The 19,602-nt window shown below is 40.1% G+C and overlaps 1 protein-coding gene across 2 annotated transcripts; it reads left to right on the top strand.

Annotated features, from left to right (window-relative positions):
• Positions 1 to 113: 113 nt before the first annotated feature.
• On the top strand, positions 114 to 16,302 carry GOLT1B (golgi transport 1B). Of its 2 annotated transcripts, XM_008140477.3 has the most exons (5): positions 114 to 290; positions 9,066 to 9,157; positions 10,260 to 10,438; positions 11,316 to 11,397; positions 13,785 to 16,302. In XM_008140477.3, the coding sequence occupies exons 1-5, from the start codon at positions 266 to 268 to the stop codon at positions 13,821 to 13,823; spliced, it is 417 nt and encodes a 138-aa protein (XP_008138699.1). In that variant the 5' UTR covers positions 114 to 265; the 3' UTR covers positions 13,824 to 16,302. The 2 variants fall into 2 exon arrangements, 1 of the variants encoding a protein (XP_008138699.1); XR_008556634.1 differs by lacking the exons at positions 9,066 to 9,157; positions 10,260 to 10,438; positions 11,316 to 11,397; positions 13,785 to 16,302 and adding an exon at positions 624 to 957.
• Positions 16,303 to 19,602: the final 3,300 nt, after the last annotated feature.

Below are 19,602 nucleotides of genomic sequence, written 5' to 3'. Positions count from 1 at the left end.
AATGGCAAGTAAGACCCGTCTCTAATTGGTCAAGGGGTGTGGCCGCCAACGCGTCACCGAACAAGACTCCACATCATTGGTTGATATTGGGAGCGGAGGGAGCCAATCGAAAGCCGCCTCCAAGCTGGGATGGGGATGGCTGCGTGTTTCCGGAAGACGTGGCGGCTGTCTCTTGGGCTGTTTCCCGGCTTCAGACTTGCGTCTTTGCTTCACGCCTTGGGCTTCTCGAGGAGCTGTCCTCACCCCAGCAAGGACCCCAGCAGCCATGATCTCCTTAACGGACACCCAGAGTAAGCGCCTGCCCCGGGGTCCCTGCCTTGAGCCCCACCTACCCTTGGCTGGGGCGGGGGATCTCCCGCCGGTTTCCCCCAACCCCCCCCCCCCCCCCCACGCCCTCGGTGCGGGTCAATGAATGAAGCTCCGCATTGGGAGCGGCGGCCAGCGAAACGGAGCTAGGGGCTGTGGGAACCTGCGGGCGGCCGTGAAGGGGCGAGGGCTGGACTTTCGGGGGCGGACCTGGCCTGGGAGGAAAGGCAGCGGGGGCTGGGGAGGCGCCCGAGCCTGGGGAGGGGGGGGGGGGGCCCTCGCGGAGGGTCTGGCTCGCGCGGCTCTCTCGCCCCCAGGGAGATGGGCGCTTTGTTCCTGCGGACCGTCCGCCACTGGAGAAAGTTTGCTGTGGCGTCCGCGGCCCGCTCTTGAGGACGTTTCTGGACTTGACTGTCGTGGGGTCCTCTGCAAGTGACTGGCCGGTTGTCTGGGAGGCGGAATTTTAAACGTCACCCATTGTAGGCTCTTTGTGAAAATATGCCCACACTTAAATAGATTGAATCTGTGCCTTTGCCAGCAATGGAAACAACCTTCCAAAAACCCCTTGAAATGACTGCACTTTTCTCCCAGCTAATGCTTCCACAATAGTCAGATGTCACTTTGCGTTCATTAAAGGATTTCTTTTGTTAATATTGTGTATTGTGCTTCGTGGCTTGTTTTATTATTTTTAGCATATCTTTCTGCCTGCCTCGGAGTTCTTCAGGTCTGTCTTATCTCTAAGGTTGGCATTGCTGTGTGTGCCTTTTTCTTTCAATATAACATCTCCACTTTTCTACTTTTTACCAACCTTAATCATTTTTTTATTTACATTATCTGCCCAACCCTATGCTATCCTTTTTTTGGATGGTTGAGATTGTCTTTTTGTCTCATTTTGCTTTATCAGCCACGCCTTTTATTTCTTATTCTGGTTAACTTAACTTGGATTTTCAAGGTTTTAAGAACTAAACAGCCTGTTGAATTGAAAATAATACTTCACCTTAAGTGCCCTATTTTAAAGTGGAGTGTTAAGGTTTGGATTCACGCCACAGCTGACTTGAACTTTACAGAGCTCATAAGGTCCTACACACACACTGCTCCCCAGTCAGGCTCTCTTCCTTCCTGAGATGGGACCAGTCTGCACCTTAGGGCCACCTGCCCTGGCCCAGGAAGAGTGCTCATTTTAGTCATTTGGCCTCATGTGTTCTGATCAGAGGAAACCTAAGTATAGTTCTTAAAAAAAAAAAAAAAAAAAAAACTTAAAAATTAGCAATATGTGATTTTATTTAAATCATTACAGGTAATTCTTATAAGAGCCTTATAAGGTAGAGAGGAGTCTATCTTTTTTATAAATAAAGGAGACAAAAGAAATTCATTATATGGTCATAAGTAAAGTTACAGAAACAAGACTTGATCCCAGCTCTGCTGGCTTAAAAACCTTTGTTCTTTTTACTGTACCCTACTAGCATATAAAAGACGATATAAACTTTGAGATCTTAGAATGATGAAATTCTTCCATAGCAAAAGTAGTTTCAACAGTAATATAGATACTTACCTTACAGAATCATTCGTTTTTTGGAGAAATTTTGTAGGATATTCAAGGCCTATTTTCTTTATGAAACACAGTGCCCCATTCCTATTGATTAAAACCCAAAATTAAAATTAGGTTGCCCAAGGAAATTAGCAGAATTATGTACATTAATTGCTAGAATTTATTTCTAATTCTGATTACTTGGAAGAAGTACTTAAATTCTGCATAGCTTTCCTATCTAATTATAAAGTACTAGAGACCCAGTGCACGAAATTTGTGCGGGGGGGGGGGGGGTCCCTCAGCCCAGCCTGCACCCTGTCCAATCTGGGACCCCTTGAGGGATGTCCAACTGCCCATTTAGGCCCGATCCCAGTGGATCAGTCCTAAACAGACAGTTGGACCTCTCACAATCCAGGACTGCTGTCTCCCACCTGCTCACCCCTAACTGCCCTCTCCTGCCGGCCTGGTCCCCCCCAACTGCCCTCCCCTGCTGGCCTGGTCCCTCCCCCCAACTGCCCTCTCCTGCTGGCCTGGTCCCCCCCAACTGCCCTCCCCTGCAGGCCCGGTCACCCCTAACTACCCTCCTCTGCCACCTGGTCCCCCCCAACTGCCCTCCTCTGCAGGCCTAATCACACCCAACTGCCCTCCCCTGCTGGCCCGGTCCCCCCTAACTGCCCTCCTCTGCCAGCCTGATTGCCCTCAACTGCCCTCTTCTGCAGGCTTAATCGCACCCAACTGCCCTCCCCTGCCGGCCTGGTCCCCCCCCCCCCCCCCAGTTCCCCTCCCCTGCAGTCCTGGGTCTCCCCCAACTGCCTCCCCTGCAGGCCTGTTCGCCCCCAACTGCCCTCCTCTGCCGGCCTGTTCGCCCCCAACTGCCCTCCTCTGCCGGCCTGATAGCCCCCAAATGCCCTCCTCTGCCAGCCTGATCGCCCCCAAATGCCCTCCTCTGCTGGCCTGATTGCCTCCAACTGCCCTCCCTACCAGCCTGGTCCCCCCCCAACTGCCCTCCCCTGCAGGCCCAGTCACCCCTAACTGCCCTCCCTTTCAGGCCTGGTCCCTCCCCCCAACTGCCCTCCCCTGCAGGCCTGGGTCACCCTCCAACTGCCCTCCCCTGCTGGCCCGGTCACCCCTAACTGCCCTCCTCTGCCACCTGGTCCCCCCCAACTGCCCTCCTCTGCCAGCCTGATTGCCCCCAACTGCCCTCTTCTGCAGGCTTAATCGCACCCAACTGCCCTCCCCTGCCGGCCTGGTCCCCCCACAGTTCCCCTCCCCTGCAGTCCTGGGTCTCCCCCAACTGCCTCCCCTGCAGGCCTGTTCGCCCCCAACTGCCCTCCTCTGCCGGCCTGTTTGCCCCCAACTGCCCTCCTCTGCCGGCCTGATAGCCCCCAAATGCCCTCCTCTGCCGGCCTGATCGCCCCCAACTGCTCTCCTCTGCCGGCCTGATAGCCCCCAAATGCCCTCCTCTGCCAGCCTGATCGCCCCCAACTGCCCTCCTCTGCTGGCCTGATTGCCTCCAACTGCCCTCCCTACCAGCCTGGTCCCCCCCCAACTGCCCTCGCCTGCAGGCCCGGTCACCCCTAACTGCCCTCCCTTGCAAGCCTGATTGCCCCCAACTGCCTTCCCTTGCAGGCCTGGTCCCTCCCAACTGTCCTCCCTGCAGGCCATCTTGTGGTGGCCATCTTGTGTCCACATGGGGGTGGCCATCTTGTGTGTTGGAGTGATGGTCAACTTGCATATTACCTCTTTATTATATTATAGGATTATTATTCCTCCTATCTGAGTCCATGATTATTACCTAGATAAAAATGTGAATTATTTATCCTATATATAGGCATTCTCTTATGATGAAGACTTATTATAATGACAAGTGCCTGATTTACATCCTTCCAAAGAGAGTTGGGTTGGAATATGGGCAGGATGGTACATTCTCCTCACTTCATTAAATTGATGAGGAAGATGATATTATGCTCTTTGCTGCTTTTCTGCCAAATGTTTTGGATAGATCAGTGGATTGGAACACAAAATGATTAATGAACCAAAAGCTCTTTGGACTTCAAATGGTGCTTGTATATGTGTTTAACTGCAGGAATTGGCCATCATTCAAGTGATTTGCCAAGAATATTTCGTGATTCTGATTCTGAGAGAGGGTGACCAACTACTGATCTCTTAAAAAATCAATAAAAACTTTTTAAAAAGGCAAAAAACAATTCAGGACTGTTTTAAGGGATCCTATAATAGCATCCTCCTTTTTCCCAAAAAAATATTTATCAAATGGGACAGAGTGGAGCAGTTCCCTTGCTGACACTAAATCTTTATTATGTCACACTAGGGACCCAGAGCATGAATTCATGGAACTGTAGGCCGCCTGCCGTGGGCACAGGGGCACAACTCGGCCCATCCGCGGCTCCAATGCGCTGATGACACTGGCCCCACTTGCACCCACTGACAGCGCAGAGCGATTGGGGCTGGCACCAGCAGTGGGTACAAGCAGCGGCTGCTGCCCCAATCGCCCCTCAGGAGCAGCGGGAGGTGGAGAAGCCCTCAGGGGCGATCGGGGCTGGCAGCCACCACTCGCACCCACTGACGGAGCTGAGCGATCGGAACCGGCACCGGATGCCGGCTGTAGGTGCGATCGGCAGCTCCGGCACCGACAGCAGGTGCAAGCAGGGCTGTCGCCAGCAGCGGGTGTGAGAGGCGGCTGCTGGCCCCTATCACCCCTCAGGAGCAGGGAGAGGTGGAGAAGTGATCAGGGCTGGTGCCAGGTGCCGGCAGCAGGCGGGAGCAGGGCCAGTGCCGACAGCAGGTGCAAGTTCCGGGCGGGATCACGGTGCGTGGGAGCAAAGAATTTTCAGTAACCACCAGAGGCTCGCCCAAATGACAGTGACCAGCACCCCGCCTTGGTCTGGCACCCCCACTCACCTGCTCCACCATCCCACCGCGGCAGATGCCTGCCATGTGCCGCGTTCTGCTGCAGACACCAGCCATGTTCCACGCGCGCACCCCCTGGTGGTCAGCGCATGTCATAGCGACCAGTTGTTCAGTTGTTCTGCTGTTTGGTCTATTTGCATATTAGCCTTTTGTTATATAGGATAGCCTGAAATTCCACCATGATATTCATCTGAGTTAAATTCAGTTGATATTCACTTGAGTTTTTTATTCTGACATTTTCTATTTTTAAAAAGGCATAGAAAGAAAGTGCTGCTTTAAAATACTTAAATCAGATACCAAAATGCTAACAGTAATTGCCATTGAATTAAGCATATCTTTTCCTAGAAAATTTCTACAATAAGCTTTTTATTTTAGACAAACTCATTTTATTAGATTGCTTTTATCAGATTGTTCATTAAACACATACACGGGCAAGAGGAATGAAGATTTGATAGGGCCTAGGACAGTGATGGCGAACCTATGACACGCGTGTCGGCACTGACACGCGTAGCCATTTCTGATGACACGTGGCCACTGAGGCGGCCGCATGCCGAGGATGAAACATTTGCTGCTCCTGAGGATGAAACATTTGCGAAATAATGTTTTTTCCTCAAAGTGACACACTACCCGAGTTATGCTCAGTTTTTTGGCAAAGTTTGACACACCAAGCTCAAAAGGTTGCCCATCACTGGGCTAGGAGGAAGATAAGCTTATTTTACTGGGTCTGATTCTGGTGGTGAGAGGGCAGCTCTGTGTAGGGGTTTAATAAACAGTGGGCGTATGAATGCACAGGCACAGGGAAGATGAGAAACAGGCACAGTGAGGCCAGTTAGAGGCTTTTGACCCCTTTAGATCAGGGAATACTTGGCAACACCACGCGAGTGCCAGTTTTGGAAAAGATTACAAAGATCTGCTTGACTCCATTGGCTGAAGTGGTAGGAATGTTTTGATTTCCATGTTATAGTTGTTCAAACTGTGGAGTATTATAGACTGGATTTGAATTCCCAGCCTGATGGCACACCACCACCAACTGCCATTCCCTGCACCTTCCCCCACATACACACTTGCTGATTCTGTGGTCAAGGGTAAGTTACAAATCTCTGTGAGTCTCTGGGTGCCCATATGAAACTTGGGGCTGGTGCTACTTTTTGTCTCACAATTTGTTAAAGAAATTACAACATAATTGTACAGACATTTCATTAAACGTAAAAACATATTTAGACATTGTCCTTTTTCACTGAAGTCAATTTTTTTAAATATGATTTTATTGGTTTTTAGAGAGAGAGAGAAACATCAATCGGCTGCCTCCTTCTGCACATGGATTGAGCCCACAACCTTGGTATATACCTTGACAAGGAATCAAACTGGTGACCTCTTGGTGCGCAGGAATATGCTCAACCAATTGAGCCACACTGGCAAGAAATGCAGTCAATTTTTAATAGTTTTCCTAACACCTACTTAGTTATATTAGGTAAGCTAATTATATTAAACTTGAATCAACTTAAGACGATTCCCCCAGAAGTTCAGTGTACTCTAATGACCTTGAGTTTCATCTAACCAGACATATTTAACCTGAAAATACTGTGGGAAGCAGGATGGTATAACGGTTAAGCACATAGACTTTAGATTCAAATATACCTGAGTTCAAATGCTTAAGGAGAAGTGTGACTTTAGGCAAATTAAGTCAGTTCTCTAAATCTCAATTTCTTGCCTGTCTAATAGAATTTAATGACACCTACCTTGCAATCGTATTGAAAGGATTAATTTATGTAAGGTATGTAAAGCACCATTTAATGGCTACTTCTATAAAATTCTCAATACATAATAGATATATTTCCATATAATTTCCTTTCTGAACAAACATCTCACAATTTTGATGTAATTAGTATAATTTGTGAAAAGATAGGAATTAGTCATTTTCATTTAACTCAGCTGCCAGTGATTAAATCCTAACTAGTCAGTAGTTATTTAATGATATTTTACTTGCTCTTATGTCCATATTTTTCTCTGAAAAATTATGTCTGCCATATAAAGTTATTTTGGTAAATTTTTTAAGATCATATTTTTAATATTTCTTATTTGTTTTTTTGTTTGTTTGTTTGTTTTTAATCCTCATCTGAGGATATTTTTCCATTGATTTTTAGAGAGAATGGGAGAGGGAAAAACAGAGAGAAATAGCAATGTGAGAGAAACACATCGATTGGTTGCCTCCTGAATGTGCCCAGACCACGGCCTGGGGAGGAGGTGAATGCACCCAGACCAGGGCCCCAGGAGTAGCCTGCAACCTAGGTACGTGCCCTTGACTGGAATTGAACTCGGGACTCTTCGGTCCGCAGACCAATGCTCTATCCACTGAGCCAAACCAGCTGGGGCTTGGTAAATTATTTTAAAGCATTTAAGCATGAAAGTATCGGCCTCAAATTTTCATAAAATATCAGTATCTGTGGAATACTTCTGAATCCTTTTAGACTATGGGAGAAAAAGATGGCTTAATGGAAGGCAGTAGTTAACTGTAAATTGAGGAAGTAGAAAATGTAGAAAAAGGTATTGATATAAATTTTAAACTCATCAAAACATTTTACAGGTCTTACAATTTTTTTAAGTAGCTATGACCTGAATTTTACCTTTCTGGAGCTGAGGCAAAGTGGTTAAGATCAGAAATCATTAATAGTGTATTTAAAATTGTGTTTCCAAAAATATTTCTGCCATAATTCATTATGTTATGCAGGTAGGGCTTCTAGGTAAAATGAGGATTGGTAACTGTTTCCTGAAAACAAAACTAAAATAATCAAGGAGGTGACTTAGTGGATTGATTGTGCTTGGTAGTATTAATAGAAAAGTACAACTGTAACCTTAGAAAATCTATTCTTCAAACTATAAAAGATAAGTCCTAGAGAATGTAAAGGCAATAAAATTATTAGCTTTATACACAGACTTCAATGCTTACACTTTGTTTAAACACATACATGGGCAAGAGGAATGAAGATTTGATAGTGCATAAGAGGAAGATAAATTTATTTTGCTGGGTCTGATACTCAGTACTTAGAACAGTTGCCTGCATCTAGAAGTTGATCAACAATTCTTTGTTTCTGAATGAAAGAACAAAAACCCAGAACATTAATATTAGATGAAACAGTGTTCTTTTAAACGTTGGAGAGGTGATTTAAGGACTCAGACTAAATATGGGAATGGATTCATAGTTTAGATAAGTTTGTAGAAGATAAGTCCATAATAAGCCACCAAAATGTTAAAAGTGATGTCTAACCTTTTGAAACTTAACTTTTGAGGAGACCATTACCTGATTCTCAAAATATTTCCTATTTCCACTACTGTATTTTCCGGCATATAAGATGACTTTTTAACCCAGGAAAATCTCAAAAGTCGGGGGTCTTATACGCCAGAAAATATGGTATTTGGGTTTTAAGCAATCTGATATACATTGTCAGAGATTTTTCTAACCTACCGTATTTTCCGGCAAATAAAACCCCCGACTTTTGAGAAGATTTTCCTGGGTTAAAAAGTCGTCTTATACGGCAGAAAGTACGGTATATTATTGTACTGACCTACTATAGCAATTTCTAATGGGTTATAGAAGGAATTAATTTTAGAGGGGAAAGAAGGAACTGCAGATAACGTCTATATAAATAATAGTTATAGAATATGATAAGAAATAAATAGGGATTCTTAGAAGGGAAAAAAAATATATAACCAAAGTTTTAGAATTCTGATTTATCTTTATTATGGTGCTTTTAAGAAATGTTCTCTTATATAAGAACTAAAGGCCCGGTGCATGAATTCGTGCACCAGTGGGGTCCCTTGGCCTGGCCTGCGCCCTCTCGCAATCCGGAACCCCTCAGGGGATGTCGGACTGCTGGTTTTGGCCCGATCCCCACAGGCCAGGCTGAGGGACCCCACCAGGCCTCTAATATGCATATAAGATCTTTGGTTAATCTCTTCCCTCTGAGATTCATCAGTCTGTCCCATGTTTCCATGCCTGTGTGTTGAGTGTCTGCCCCCTGGTGGTCAGTGCACATCATGGCCACCGGTCAAATGGTTGAACTGTCGCTTAGACTTTTATATATATAGATTAGAAATTTCCATTTATACTTTAAATTTCAAGGAAATTGTTGGTGTTAATTTGTTGTAGATCTTAGTGAATGTCATTATAAAGTTAATCTGCAGTGTTGGGGACCTTTTTTTCTTATATCAGCCAAAAGAAAAACTAAAGAATTATCTTAGTTTACAAAGATTTTAATGGAACTATAATGTTTCTCTACCTTTAACCATATAACTTATATTGCAGAAATTGGAATGGGATTAACAGGATTTGGAGTGTTTTTCCTGTTCTTTGGAATGATTCTCTTTTTTGACAAAGCACTACTGGCTATTGGAAATGTGAGTTTTTCAATATATGTTTTAACTAACTTCCTAAGAAAAAGTTAGCTATAACTGAATTCTTGCCTGCTATTGAATTTAGGTGAAATAATTCACTACTACTCATGTAAACATTTCTATTACATTCTCTGTTTCCATCAGGAATGAAACCCGTTAGCTTTCTGTTTAAACAAAACGTAAACACTTAATGAGGTTTTCTAATTCCATGACTATGTTAAGTGTTTGATATGTGATTTACAATAGAATAAGTCAAGGCAGCCTCTAAATAGAAGTTAAAAATAGATGACTTGGGGACATCTGTAGTCCTTTCAACAATAAAGATTTTAAAAAAAATAGATGACTTGATAGCCCCCATTGAATATCTTTGACAAGTGTATATTACCATTGGGCTTTTAATTGCAAATTGGTAAATATAAAGGAGAGCAAAATTATTCAAAATTGATGTTACAATAAATAATGTAAACAGCATTGGTATCTCAGAATATGAAGCTTAACCATTGACTTATTAATCAATATATGAAGTATTTTTCACTAAAGAAAGTTAATGAAGAAAAACAAGGATTTGGGAATAAAACTTGGGGAAAAACAAGGTTTCTAATAGGTCACTATTTCTTGTCCACTGTCTGAAAACATGCAAAATATATGTATATTTGAGAATACATACTTGTATTTTTATTCCTGCTGCTACCAGATATTCTTTGCATGGTTTCTTCTTCTATCACCTTGGCCATGTCAGTATTTCTCCCATCCACAGGAGTTCCTATAGCCCCGGGTGAAGTTTGCAGAACTAGGAGCACCTTTAGGTGACATATTTATGGGCAGCTTCCCTCTTTTGTCTTGCCATTCATCTATTTGACTAAGCCATGTCCATCTAGCTTAACCCTGGGAAAACCACTGCTGATGCTGGTTGGTAACCTCGAATCTTTCCTTGTTTCTTAGCCCACTCCTTGGTTCTGCTTCTTGGTGTGCATTGTAGTTTTCTCTGCCCAGTTGTCCACAGTGAAAACTAGATGTGCTCCTTTTTTTAAAATATTTAACTTTGACCTTCAAATTTATATAGTATGCTTACTTTTTTCTGTGTTGCATTTTCTTTCTTCTTTAGGTTTTATTTGTGGCTGGCTTGGCTTTTGTAATTGGTTTAGAAAGGACATTCAGATTCTTCTTTCAAAAACATAAAATGAAAGCCACAGGATTTTTCCTGGGTGGTGTATTTGTAGTCCTTGTTGGTTGGCCTTTGATAGGTATGATCTTCGAAATTTATGGATTCTTTCTTTTGTTCAGGTAAGGCAGTCATTTTATTTGTTTCCTTTCAATAAAACAGTATGGCAAATAATTACAAAACCCAGATAGTTATATCCATATGAGTAAGAAGACTGTGATTTTCTTAAATGGATTTTTGTTTACACTGAATCTTTTATTATTATAGTTTTAGGTAATTTAATCAACTATAAAATGTTTTATCAGGTGTGAATAATTGCCTGTTTAGGGCTATGAATTATCTTGTAAAGTATTTTCAATTTAATAAAATTAATTTTATTGGCCTTTTAAGGCACTGTTTTTATGTTTGCTATTTGAATCAACTAAAAGTGACAAATAGATATATAAATATACCCAACATTTTAATATGTAGCACCTGATACTGCATAGTTACTGCCACTTGATGGCAATTTCTTAAGTGCTTATACATATTAGAAAATTTTGTACTATATATACTATGGGTGGTTTTGGTCAGTTAATATTTTACAAATGCCAGTTCCAAGTGAATAAACAAAAGAATGTAATGTAAGAAAATACCTTTAAGTAAGATTGGTTTAAAAATTTGTTCAGGGAATGTATATTGTCTTCTATCCATCAGGCACCATATTACCCACAGGAGACTGAAATATGAATTAAGTGCCAAGTCTGCTTTAGAGAATCTCATTTTTAATATAGAAAATATATAAAGAAACTAGTAGGACATAGTAGTAATGCTATATATAGGTATATATGTAAAATTTTATAAGAACATAAGGAAAGAAGGAATCAAATCCTGGGAGAAAAGTCTGAAGTTTAAAGTCTCTAAAATATTCAAATTTTGACAGGTTCTTTTACTTAATTAGCAATTGATTTTGGTAATGAAGAATGTACAAGTACAGAGAACTGTTTGTTCTTCTCCCAGGGGCTTCTTTCCTGTGGTCGTTGGCTTCATCAGAAGAGTGCCAGTTCTTGGATCCATCTTGAACTTACCCGGCATCAGATCCGTAAGTAATCTGTATTTAAAAATATAGTCTTTCAACCATCAAAATACTCTTCAGTGCTCTTTACTTCCAGAGATTAGAGTAACTGATACATGATTAGTTGATGTTCTTATTACAATATAAATGGTTGCATCACATAGATCACGGTAACCATGAATACCAGAGAAAATAGTCATTGGTAAATCTATAAAGCCTGAAATTTTGTTTCACTGTATTACTTTTTAATACTGTTCTCTATTTTTTAATACAACTTGGATTGATATGCTATGCTACCTTTCACTTTGAGAGTTCAAGGTACTTTTCAGGTAACTTTTATGTCCTCTCTAATTTTAGAAGCAATAACATGAAAATGATATCATTATTTCTTATGAATATTTTCTTTCTTAGACCATCTCACCAAATGAGGTGTATTAAGACAACTAAATGGAGCACTGTTATACTGACAGTCAGATGATAAAATTCTGTTCCCAGCTCTCTATGATTTGAACACTCTTATCAAATCTGTTTCTCCAGTGTGAGCGTAAAGTTGTTTATAGACTTTTGTAGATGTTTCTAGAGAGACAGGCCATAACATTTACTGAATTCTCAAAGAACTAAAAGGTACCACTATAAGCCAAAAATTTTTTTTTAATCCTCAAGTCAATTGTAGAGTCAAACTTGCAGTCCATACAACCTACATATTAGAAGTTACCTTTGAAGAGGGAATGTTGTGCTTTCTCAACAACTAAATTTACCTTAAAATTCTAATGAATCTATGAGTACTTTCAGAGCAACTTTTAGTTTCAGGGTACCAGTCACTTATTTAGCATGATATAAAATAACATAAAAAAAGATGTTGGAACCTAGGCTTGCAGGGATATATCCTGATTTTATTGGCATTGATCTCTAAACTCATACAGTAGTCAATGCTGGTTATACTTAGCATGGCTTTTGGAATTACTAAAACTTCTAGTTATAGAATTGTAATTATTCAGGTCCTTAATTTAAGGATTCTTCAATATTTGCATAGATGGACACCCAATACTATGTTATGTTTCCTATCAGTATTACTTCATTATAATAAAACTAGAGGCCCAGTGCACGAAATCCATGCATTGTGTGTGTGTGTGGGGGGGTGTCCCTCAGCCTGATCTGCACCCTCTCCAATCTGGGACCCCTCAGGGGATGTCTGACTGCTGGTTTAGGCCCGATCCCGCCGTCACACATCCCTCTCGCAATCTGGGATGGCTCCTAACCACTCACCTGCCTGATTGCCCCTAACCCCTCTGCCTTCCTGCCTTATCGCCCCTAACTGCCCTCCCCTGCCGACCTGATTGCCCCAACTGCTCCCCCCTGCCGACATGATCACCCCTAACTGCCCTCCCTTGCCAGCCTGATTGCCCCAACTGCTCCCCCTGCCAGAATGATCATTCCTAATTGCTCCCCCCTGCCGGCCTGATCACCCCTAACTGTCCTCCCCTGCCGGCCTTATCACCCATAACTGTTCTCCCCTGCTGGCCTGATTGCCCCTAACCGCCTCTGCCTCGGCCCGTGCCAATGTGGCTTTGTCCAGAAGGAAGGCAGGACAACCAAAAGATGTCTGGTTGACCCAGTCTAATTAGCATATTACACTTTTATTAGTATAGATGCTTAAGTAAAAACATGATTAGTGAAATGAAAGAGTTAGATGATTGTTAGATTTGATGGTATTATAGATTTGATGGTTGCATGACTTTTAATATCTCCACTATTACTTTGCTTCAATATTTGTTTGCATCACCATCTGGAATGCTTAATATTTGGGGTGAAGTAACCAAAGTAAATAACCACTTACATGTATATGTATTAAAATTATAAATTTATGCTTGCATCCTTACATCTATTTTTAATGTCATTGCCACTTTCAGTCCATAGTCCAGTTACACATTTAAAGTATTTTTAGTCAATAGCTGCTGTTAATTATTGTACTTAATGGACTTAAATCTGTTTGTTCAAAGACTACATAGGCCCAGAAGAGATCCACAGTCATGGTCAGTTGAAATATCTTATTGGGTTCATTAATGAATGAATGGCTGTGACATTTCAGCTTTTTAATTTTTTATTTTTTTGTTAAGCTATCAGTGTTAACGTCATTTTATCCTGTGTTTTTATTCATTGTGTTGTATTTCTCATGTTGCACCCTTAAAGTCATATGTATAGCATGTCATGCAAAAATAACTCTTAGAAAAAAAATTTTTATACACATTTACGTGTCAGAAGATGGTGGTGAGTAGTACTGGATTAATCATTGTCAGTCATACCTTAAATTTCCACAAATCTTGTAAAGCTGAGTTTTTAAATTAACATTTAAAATATTGATGTAATATTTAATAATGCTGAAGGCTTTCCTTTGTCTGTTTTTCTTCTTACAGTTTGTAGATAAAGTTGGAGAAAGCAACAATATGGTATAACAGCGGTACATTGAAGACTCATTTAAAATATTGTATTATTTATAAAATCTTTTGAAGAATATCCAGGACAGATTAAATTACATGAAATAGCTTGTAATGTTCTTTACAGACATTTAAAATATATACCTACAAAGTACCAACAACAGTTAACAAAGAAGCAGTGACAACAGGCTTCTAATCAGGTGATGTAAGAAGTCAGCAAGCAAACTGAAGGAGATGAAATCTGTTACATTGCATATTGAAACTCGTGAAGGCGATTTTTATTGTTTTTCCACAATGTGCGAAACAACCATCCTCGGAGATCTATGGTGCCTGATTCCTTTTTTTTATTATTTTGAAGATTCAGGGGCACCCATAGGCATTTGCTTTTTAGAAATGTCCACTGCAACTGGAAAAATATTTCCACTTGCACCGTGTCTCCAAAAGTGATGCATGAGTTAGATTGGATTATGTCATGTCATTTTAATGTACTAAAACCTAGGAAAACCCAGTTTTGATGTATGGATCACTTTTTTTGGTAAACATGGTGAAGATAAAACTTTTGCCATTCTTCTGAGTCTTAGTATTTTAAAGCCAGATGAAAATATGAACTAGATATTCTCTGTTGGAATATGCAAAGGTCATTCTTTACTAGCTTTTAGTTTCTAAATTATAGCTGACTAAGCACTTCTTTGGTCAGCAACACACTCTGGAAATACTCTTATTTCTTGGGAGTCTTAAGACTGTATTTGTATCATTTGTTACATATAGGCATTTAACAAAAAGCATTCTTGACCATGAAGTAGTCTGTTACGTAGTTTGTTTCATTGAATAGGGTGTTATTTAAAACATTAATTGCAAACCAAAAGAATTTTCCTGTCATGATGTAGATTTTTTTTCTTCTATTTAAAAAAAAAAATTAGCAGTGGTTTATTATGTTTTTTACAAACTAAAATAACTTACTTGGTAATGTTTACTTTAAAACATAACATGTTAAAAGGTTCAACTTACGGCTATTTTTTTAAGGGCTATCCATGTAAGCTGAGTATCCCCTTATTTTCAGCTTTTTCATAACAAAAATCAATAGGTATGCTTCATATGAACACTCTTCATCTTAAGTCATAGAGAAAATATCTGAGTTCACATGCTGAGGCTGTTTTACTATAATTAAACTGGTTATTATTTCTTAAAAAATATGACACTAAAGAAATGATGTGTTGTTCTTTTCTACCGTTGCTGCTTGACAGGCAGAAAGAAACTGGTTGTTTCTTCATTAGTAGTTTTCCACAGTGGCAACTTTTGTGGTGGATGTAGGAACACATTTCAGCAGCCATAGTACTATCTGTTTTACCACTAATGAGTGCACTACTAGTATTTACTTTTTTTTTTAACGTTAAAGCTTTTTAATACATGAAATCATAATTGAAATTTGTGGGTTTTATTTGCAAACCTGTCTACAAAATGTATTACAGCTTATTTTACTGTTAGTTAAATCTTTTGATGCACAGGGAACTCCCAACCTAGCTCGTTTAAAAAAGGACAGACTTGGTGTATAACCTGATGGTTCAGTCTTGTGGATTACTGTCTTTTTGGTACTGGCATATGATTTAAGATATAATCTGTGAAATATAGGTGATATTGATGAAATAAGACTCCTACCTCAATAGTTCATGGAATATTAAGAGACTTAGTATTGTGTCTAATGTTCTTCAAAAAAATAAAATCCTCACTTGGAGAGTGTCAAATATATTTTGGGGATTGACTTACACAAGTTGCCCTGTAGGACTCTGTTATACATATTTTTGACTGACCCATACTATTTACAAAGACTAGATCATTCTACCTTTTTAAGGCAAAAATAGTATCTGTTAATGTAAGGAACATCTGTATTATTTAACTCTTTTGTGGACATGAATTTCTACCAAAATGTTCTTTGCGAAGTAACAGAGATCTCTTTTTCAACAATCTTATTTCAGAAAGCATTATCAGACAGAAACGTGTAAAGGATTTATTAATCCACTGGTCCTTAGTAAGATTGAGAGGCTGGAGCAGTTTTTCAGTTTTAGGGAGTCCATGTTTAATCTCAAATGTGAGTTTGGGACTGCATGGCAGCATTGTGTATTTCTTATTCAGAACCATTGAGGAGGCTTTATTTTTAAACATACTAGTCCTCCACTATTTCAGTTTTTCTAAACCATGTTGTTTTTTCCTTTCCAAAATTAGCCTCTGTCTTAGTGACAAAAAAAAAAAAAAAAGATTATTGCTATAAAGATGGAGGAAAAGGTGTAATTCTACTTAGCCTTAAGTGTATCTGTCATTGTTCAAATGTATTTTCTGTAACAGAAACCTATTTGGAATGTTTTTCTTTTCCCCTTATAAATTGTAATTTCTGGAATACTGCTGCTTTAAAAAAGTCTCACAGTCAGACTGTCTGATCTAACCATTGAATATTGTAAATACACTTGTCTTATCTCTCAATAAAAGGATACTTTTCTATTAATTGCTTGTTGTCTTACTGAGCTGGGCTCCTACAACAAAATTCCATGGCCTGGATGGCTTAAACAACAGTCATTTATTTCTTACAGTTTTGGATGCTAAGAAGACCGAAATCAAGGTGCTGGCAGATTCAATTCCTGCTGAGGACCCTTTCTCTTACTGGCTGCCTTCTCATTGGGTCCTCACATGGGAGAGAAAGCCTCTGGTCTCTCTTCCTCTTCTTACAAGGACACTAATCCCATCATGGAGGGCCCTACCTTTGTGCCTGCAACTAAACCTAATTATCTCCCAAGACCCCATTTCCAAGTGCTATTGTATTGGGTATCAGGGCTTCAACCAGAATTTTGGAGGGGTACACTTTAAGTCCATAACAGTGGTCAAATGTATCATCATGAGATTCTAAAAATTAATTTAGCATTATACAATAACCCACCCTTTCTTTAATGTAATTTTTTTATATAAAATGGTCATCACATCTTCCATTTAGAAATTAGTCGAGCAATGCTTAAATATTTTTTTCCTCAAGGTAGAAGTAATATATACTTATATTATGTAAGTATTTGTGACTTAAAACCACTTAATATCTGCAGTGTTTTGCTCAAATTTTGATAAGGCCAAAACAAACTAAAAAAAAAACCTTGCCAAGTCTACCACTTAAGGTACCCAATAAGTGTTTGTTGAATCCAATGAAACTGCAAGTCTTGACTATTGTCTCGTGAACTCGGAGTCTTGAATCTGTTTTAAATATCCAGCATATCTTTCCAGCTTTGTCCTCGGGGCTGAAAGGTTCCAACCTCGGCCCTTTTGCTACCTGTATCCATGTAGAGGTTGTACACAGAAATAACATGCCCCCAAGTCCTTAAGACTCACTGACACACTTTTCCATAATCTTACCTTTACTGCCTCGAAAGACATGATTAAAAGCTCACATCTATTCACCTTTTTTGACCCACTAGGTCAAAACAGCTGGTCCTCTCATAGAACTGTCTGCTTGTTTTTGTCTTTATTTGGTTATGGAAAAGAGATTCTTGAGGTTCAAAGTCTTAAGTAAAAGGGCAGTGGTAAAGACATTGGCCAATGAATGGAGATTTTTATTTTATACAGCAGGCCTTCTCCGTGTCTCTAGAGCCCCTCCTAAAACTGGTAGCCCTTTGGGGAAATTACTGCTTCCACCTGTTTGTGAAACAACTAGCCTGTGGGACAGACTGACCTTGGCACAGAGTCAGGCCAAAGGAGGAGCTCAAACCCAATGACCTCATTCATCTATTTCAAATTCCTCTCATCAAAGAAGTGATTTGGATATTTTAGTAGTATAATAGCCATATTGCCCAGGTAACCTAACCCAAGATAGAGACTGTTTCTATGTGAACACAATAACCACTGACCTTGTAAGAATGCGGTTTCAACAACAGTTATTGTTAACATGGGGCCTGAACACCCTCTAGTCAACTAGAAAAATTCAGATAACATCAGCTGTGCAGGCAAAATGGTCTCCATTGAATATGCCTATTCAAAAGGCTTAGGATCCAATTTGTTCAATGCCCACTGCCTGGTCAGCAGAGTAAATGTCAGCAGGATAAAATTCAGTGGTTAAATCCATCAACTTCTTTTTTAAATCAAATTCCTTAGCCCATCTCTAGGTTTACACTTGTAAAAATCTTAAAATTTTGTGACTTAACGAAAACATTTTATTAGAAGTCAATGCCCTTTTCCAACAAACACATTCTGGCATGCTACTTTTGATAAGACTACAATATTGATAATCTGTCAAAGCTATTCTGTTCACTTGTGCATATTATACTGAAAATGGCAGCGTTGACGTCAAACATCTGCCTGTGAACTCATTAGCCAAACGGTTATAAACAAACTGCATTCATTTATTTTCCTTTAAAATTGGAAATTCAAAACAGTTTTGGTGGCAATTCATTTTCCTGTTCCCCTTTATAAAACCTTTGTGTGTCTTTGGTATGGAGAGAGGAAAGGGGCATTTTACTTGTTTGTTAGGTAACCTAGTAATTGGGTTTCATTTAAGAGTTCATTTAAATCTATAAACACATGCATACTTCTATTTATTTTATTGTTCTTTTTTTTTTTTTTTGGAAGTTGCTACAATCCCTTGAAATTAAATCCTAATATCTAATATTTAAAGGAATATTAATATTTTATCCAGTTTTAGTGTCAACCTTTTAGTCTTTTTTTAAATCTTTTCCCTCTCCTAAGACAGTGGAAAACATCAAAAGCTTTGACTCTTTCTTGTTGATTCTATAAAGCAAGTAAATATTCCTCAAGTTTCTACTTTCTTTATTCCATTCACATTTACTGACCAAGCTCCAGTTTTCTTGTCTGCACATAACCATGAAGTCTAAATAACAAGTATTAACAACAAATCTTTGTATTAACAACAAAGATTTGCAGGTTAGCATCAGCCCCTCAAACTTCAAGCCCCAACCAAACTCATCTGTTCTCTCCCCATATTCCAGTATTTCTACTGCCAGCCATTTTCCCAGCCACACAGACTCTAACCTTTAGCTTTGACCACTTCTCGTATCCTCTAAAGCTTTACTACTCAAAATGTCCAACGATCAGTAGAGCAGCAGACACCAGCATCACCTGGAAGTTTATTAGAAAAGCAGAATTTCAGGCCCCGCCCCAGCCACACTAAATCAGAGTCTACATTTTAGCAAAATTCCCAGGTGATTTATTAATACCTGAGGACAACTGGTATAATTTTAGAAGAAAGGGCTCTCTCTCTTATCTACTGTATCTTAGCAAAGGTGGGTACTCAGGTCCTTGTTCAATATCTGTCTATATACTAGTATATAACTTTCAACTGAATATTGACATACTTTGGATCCTATCCTCTTGCCTTCTATGCATTCTTTTTTGCAGATCTCTTCTGCATCATCCATTTATCCTTTCCACTGGTCATCTCCATCAGCATACATGTCCTGCAAATAGTCTCTTAGTTGTCATCAGAGAAACCAACAAACTGGCCTGATTTGAGCAAGAGGACTTCATTATAAAGACCCTACAGGTGGTAACACCATCTTAGAATCTGCTATTAGCGTTGTAGGCAGTATTTCCCCCACAAATTCAAGCTTACTACAACTACCGCTGTACCAGTTTCTCAAGACCTCCCTTGCTTTCATCCTATCTCCAGATTGCCCATCAAGGTGAGTATATCAGATTGGTGAAGCCTGAATCATGTGCCCACATCCTACCTGAGGCTGGGAAAGTGAGGATCTGGCATTTTCAGCTTCTACAATAGAAAAAAAAAGTCTCTGCTTCCCACCAAGAGCCCCAT

Source organism: Eptesicus fuscus, chromosome 7, assembly GCF_027574615.1.
Source record: "Eptesicus fuscus isolate TK198812 chromosome 7, DD_ASM_mEF_20220401, whole genome shotgun sequence".
Taxonomy (NCBI): domain Eukaryota; kingdom Metazoa; phylum Chordata; class Mammalia; order Chiroptera; family Vespertilionidae; genus Eptesicus; species Eptesicus fuscus.
The sequence above is the reverse complement of the archived record's forward strand: the minus strand, read 5'-3'. Positions and strand labels throughout refer to the sequence as shown.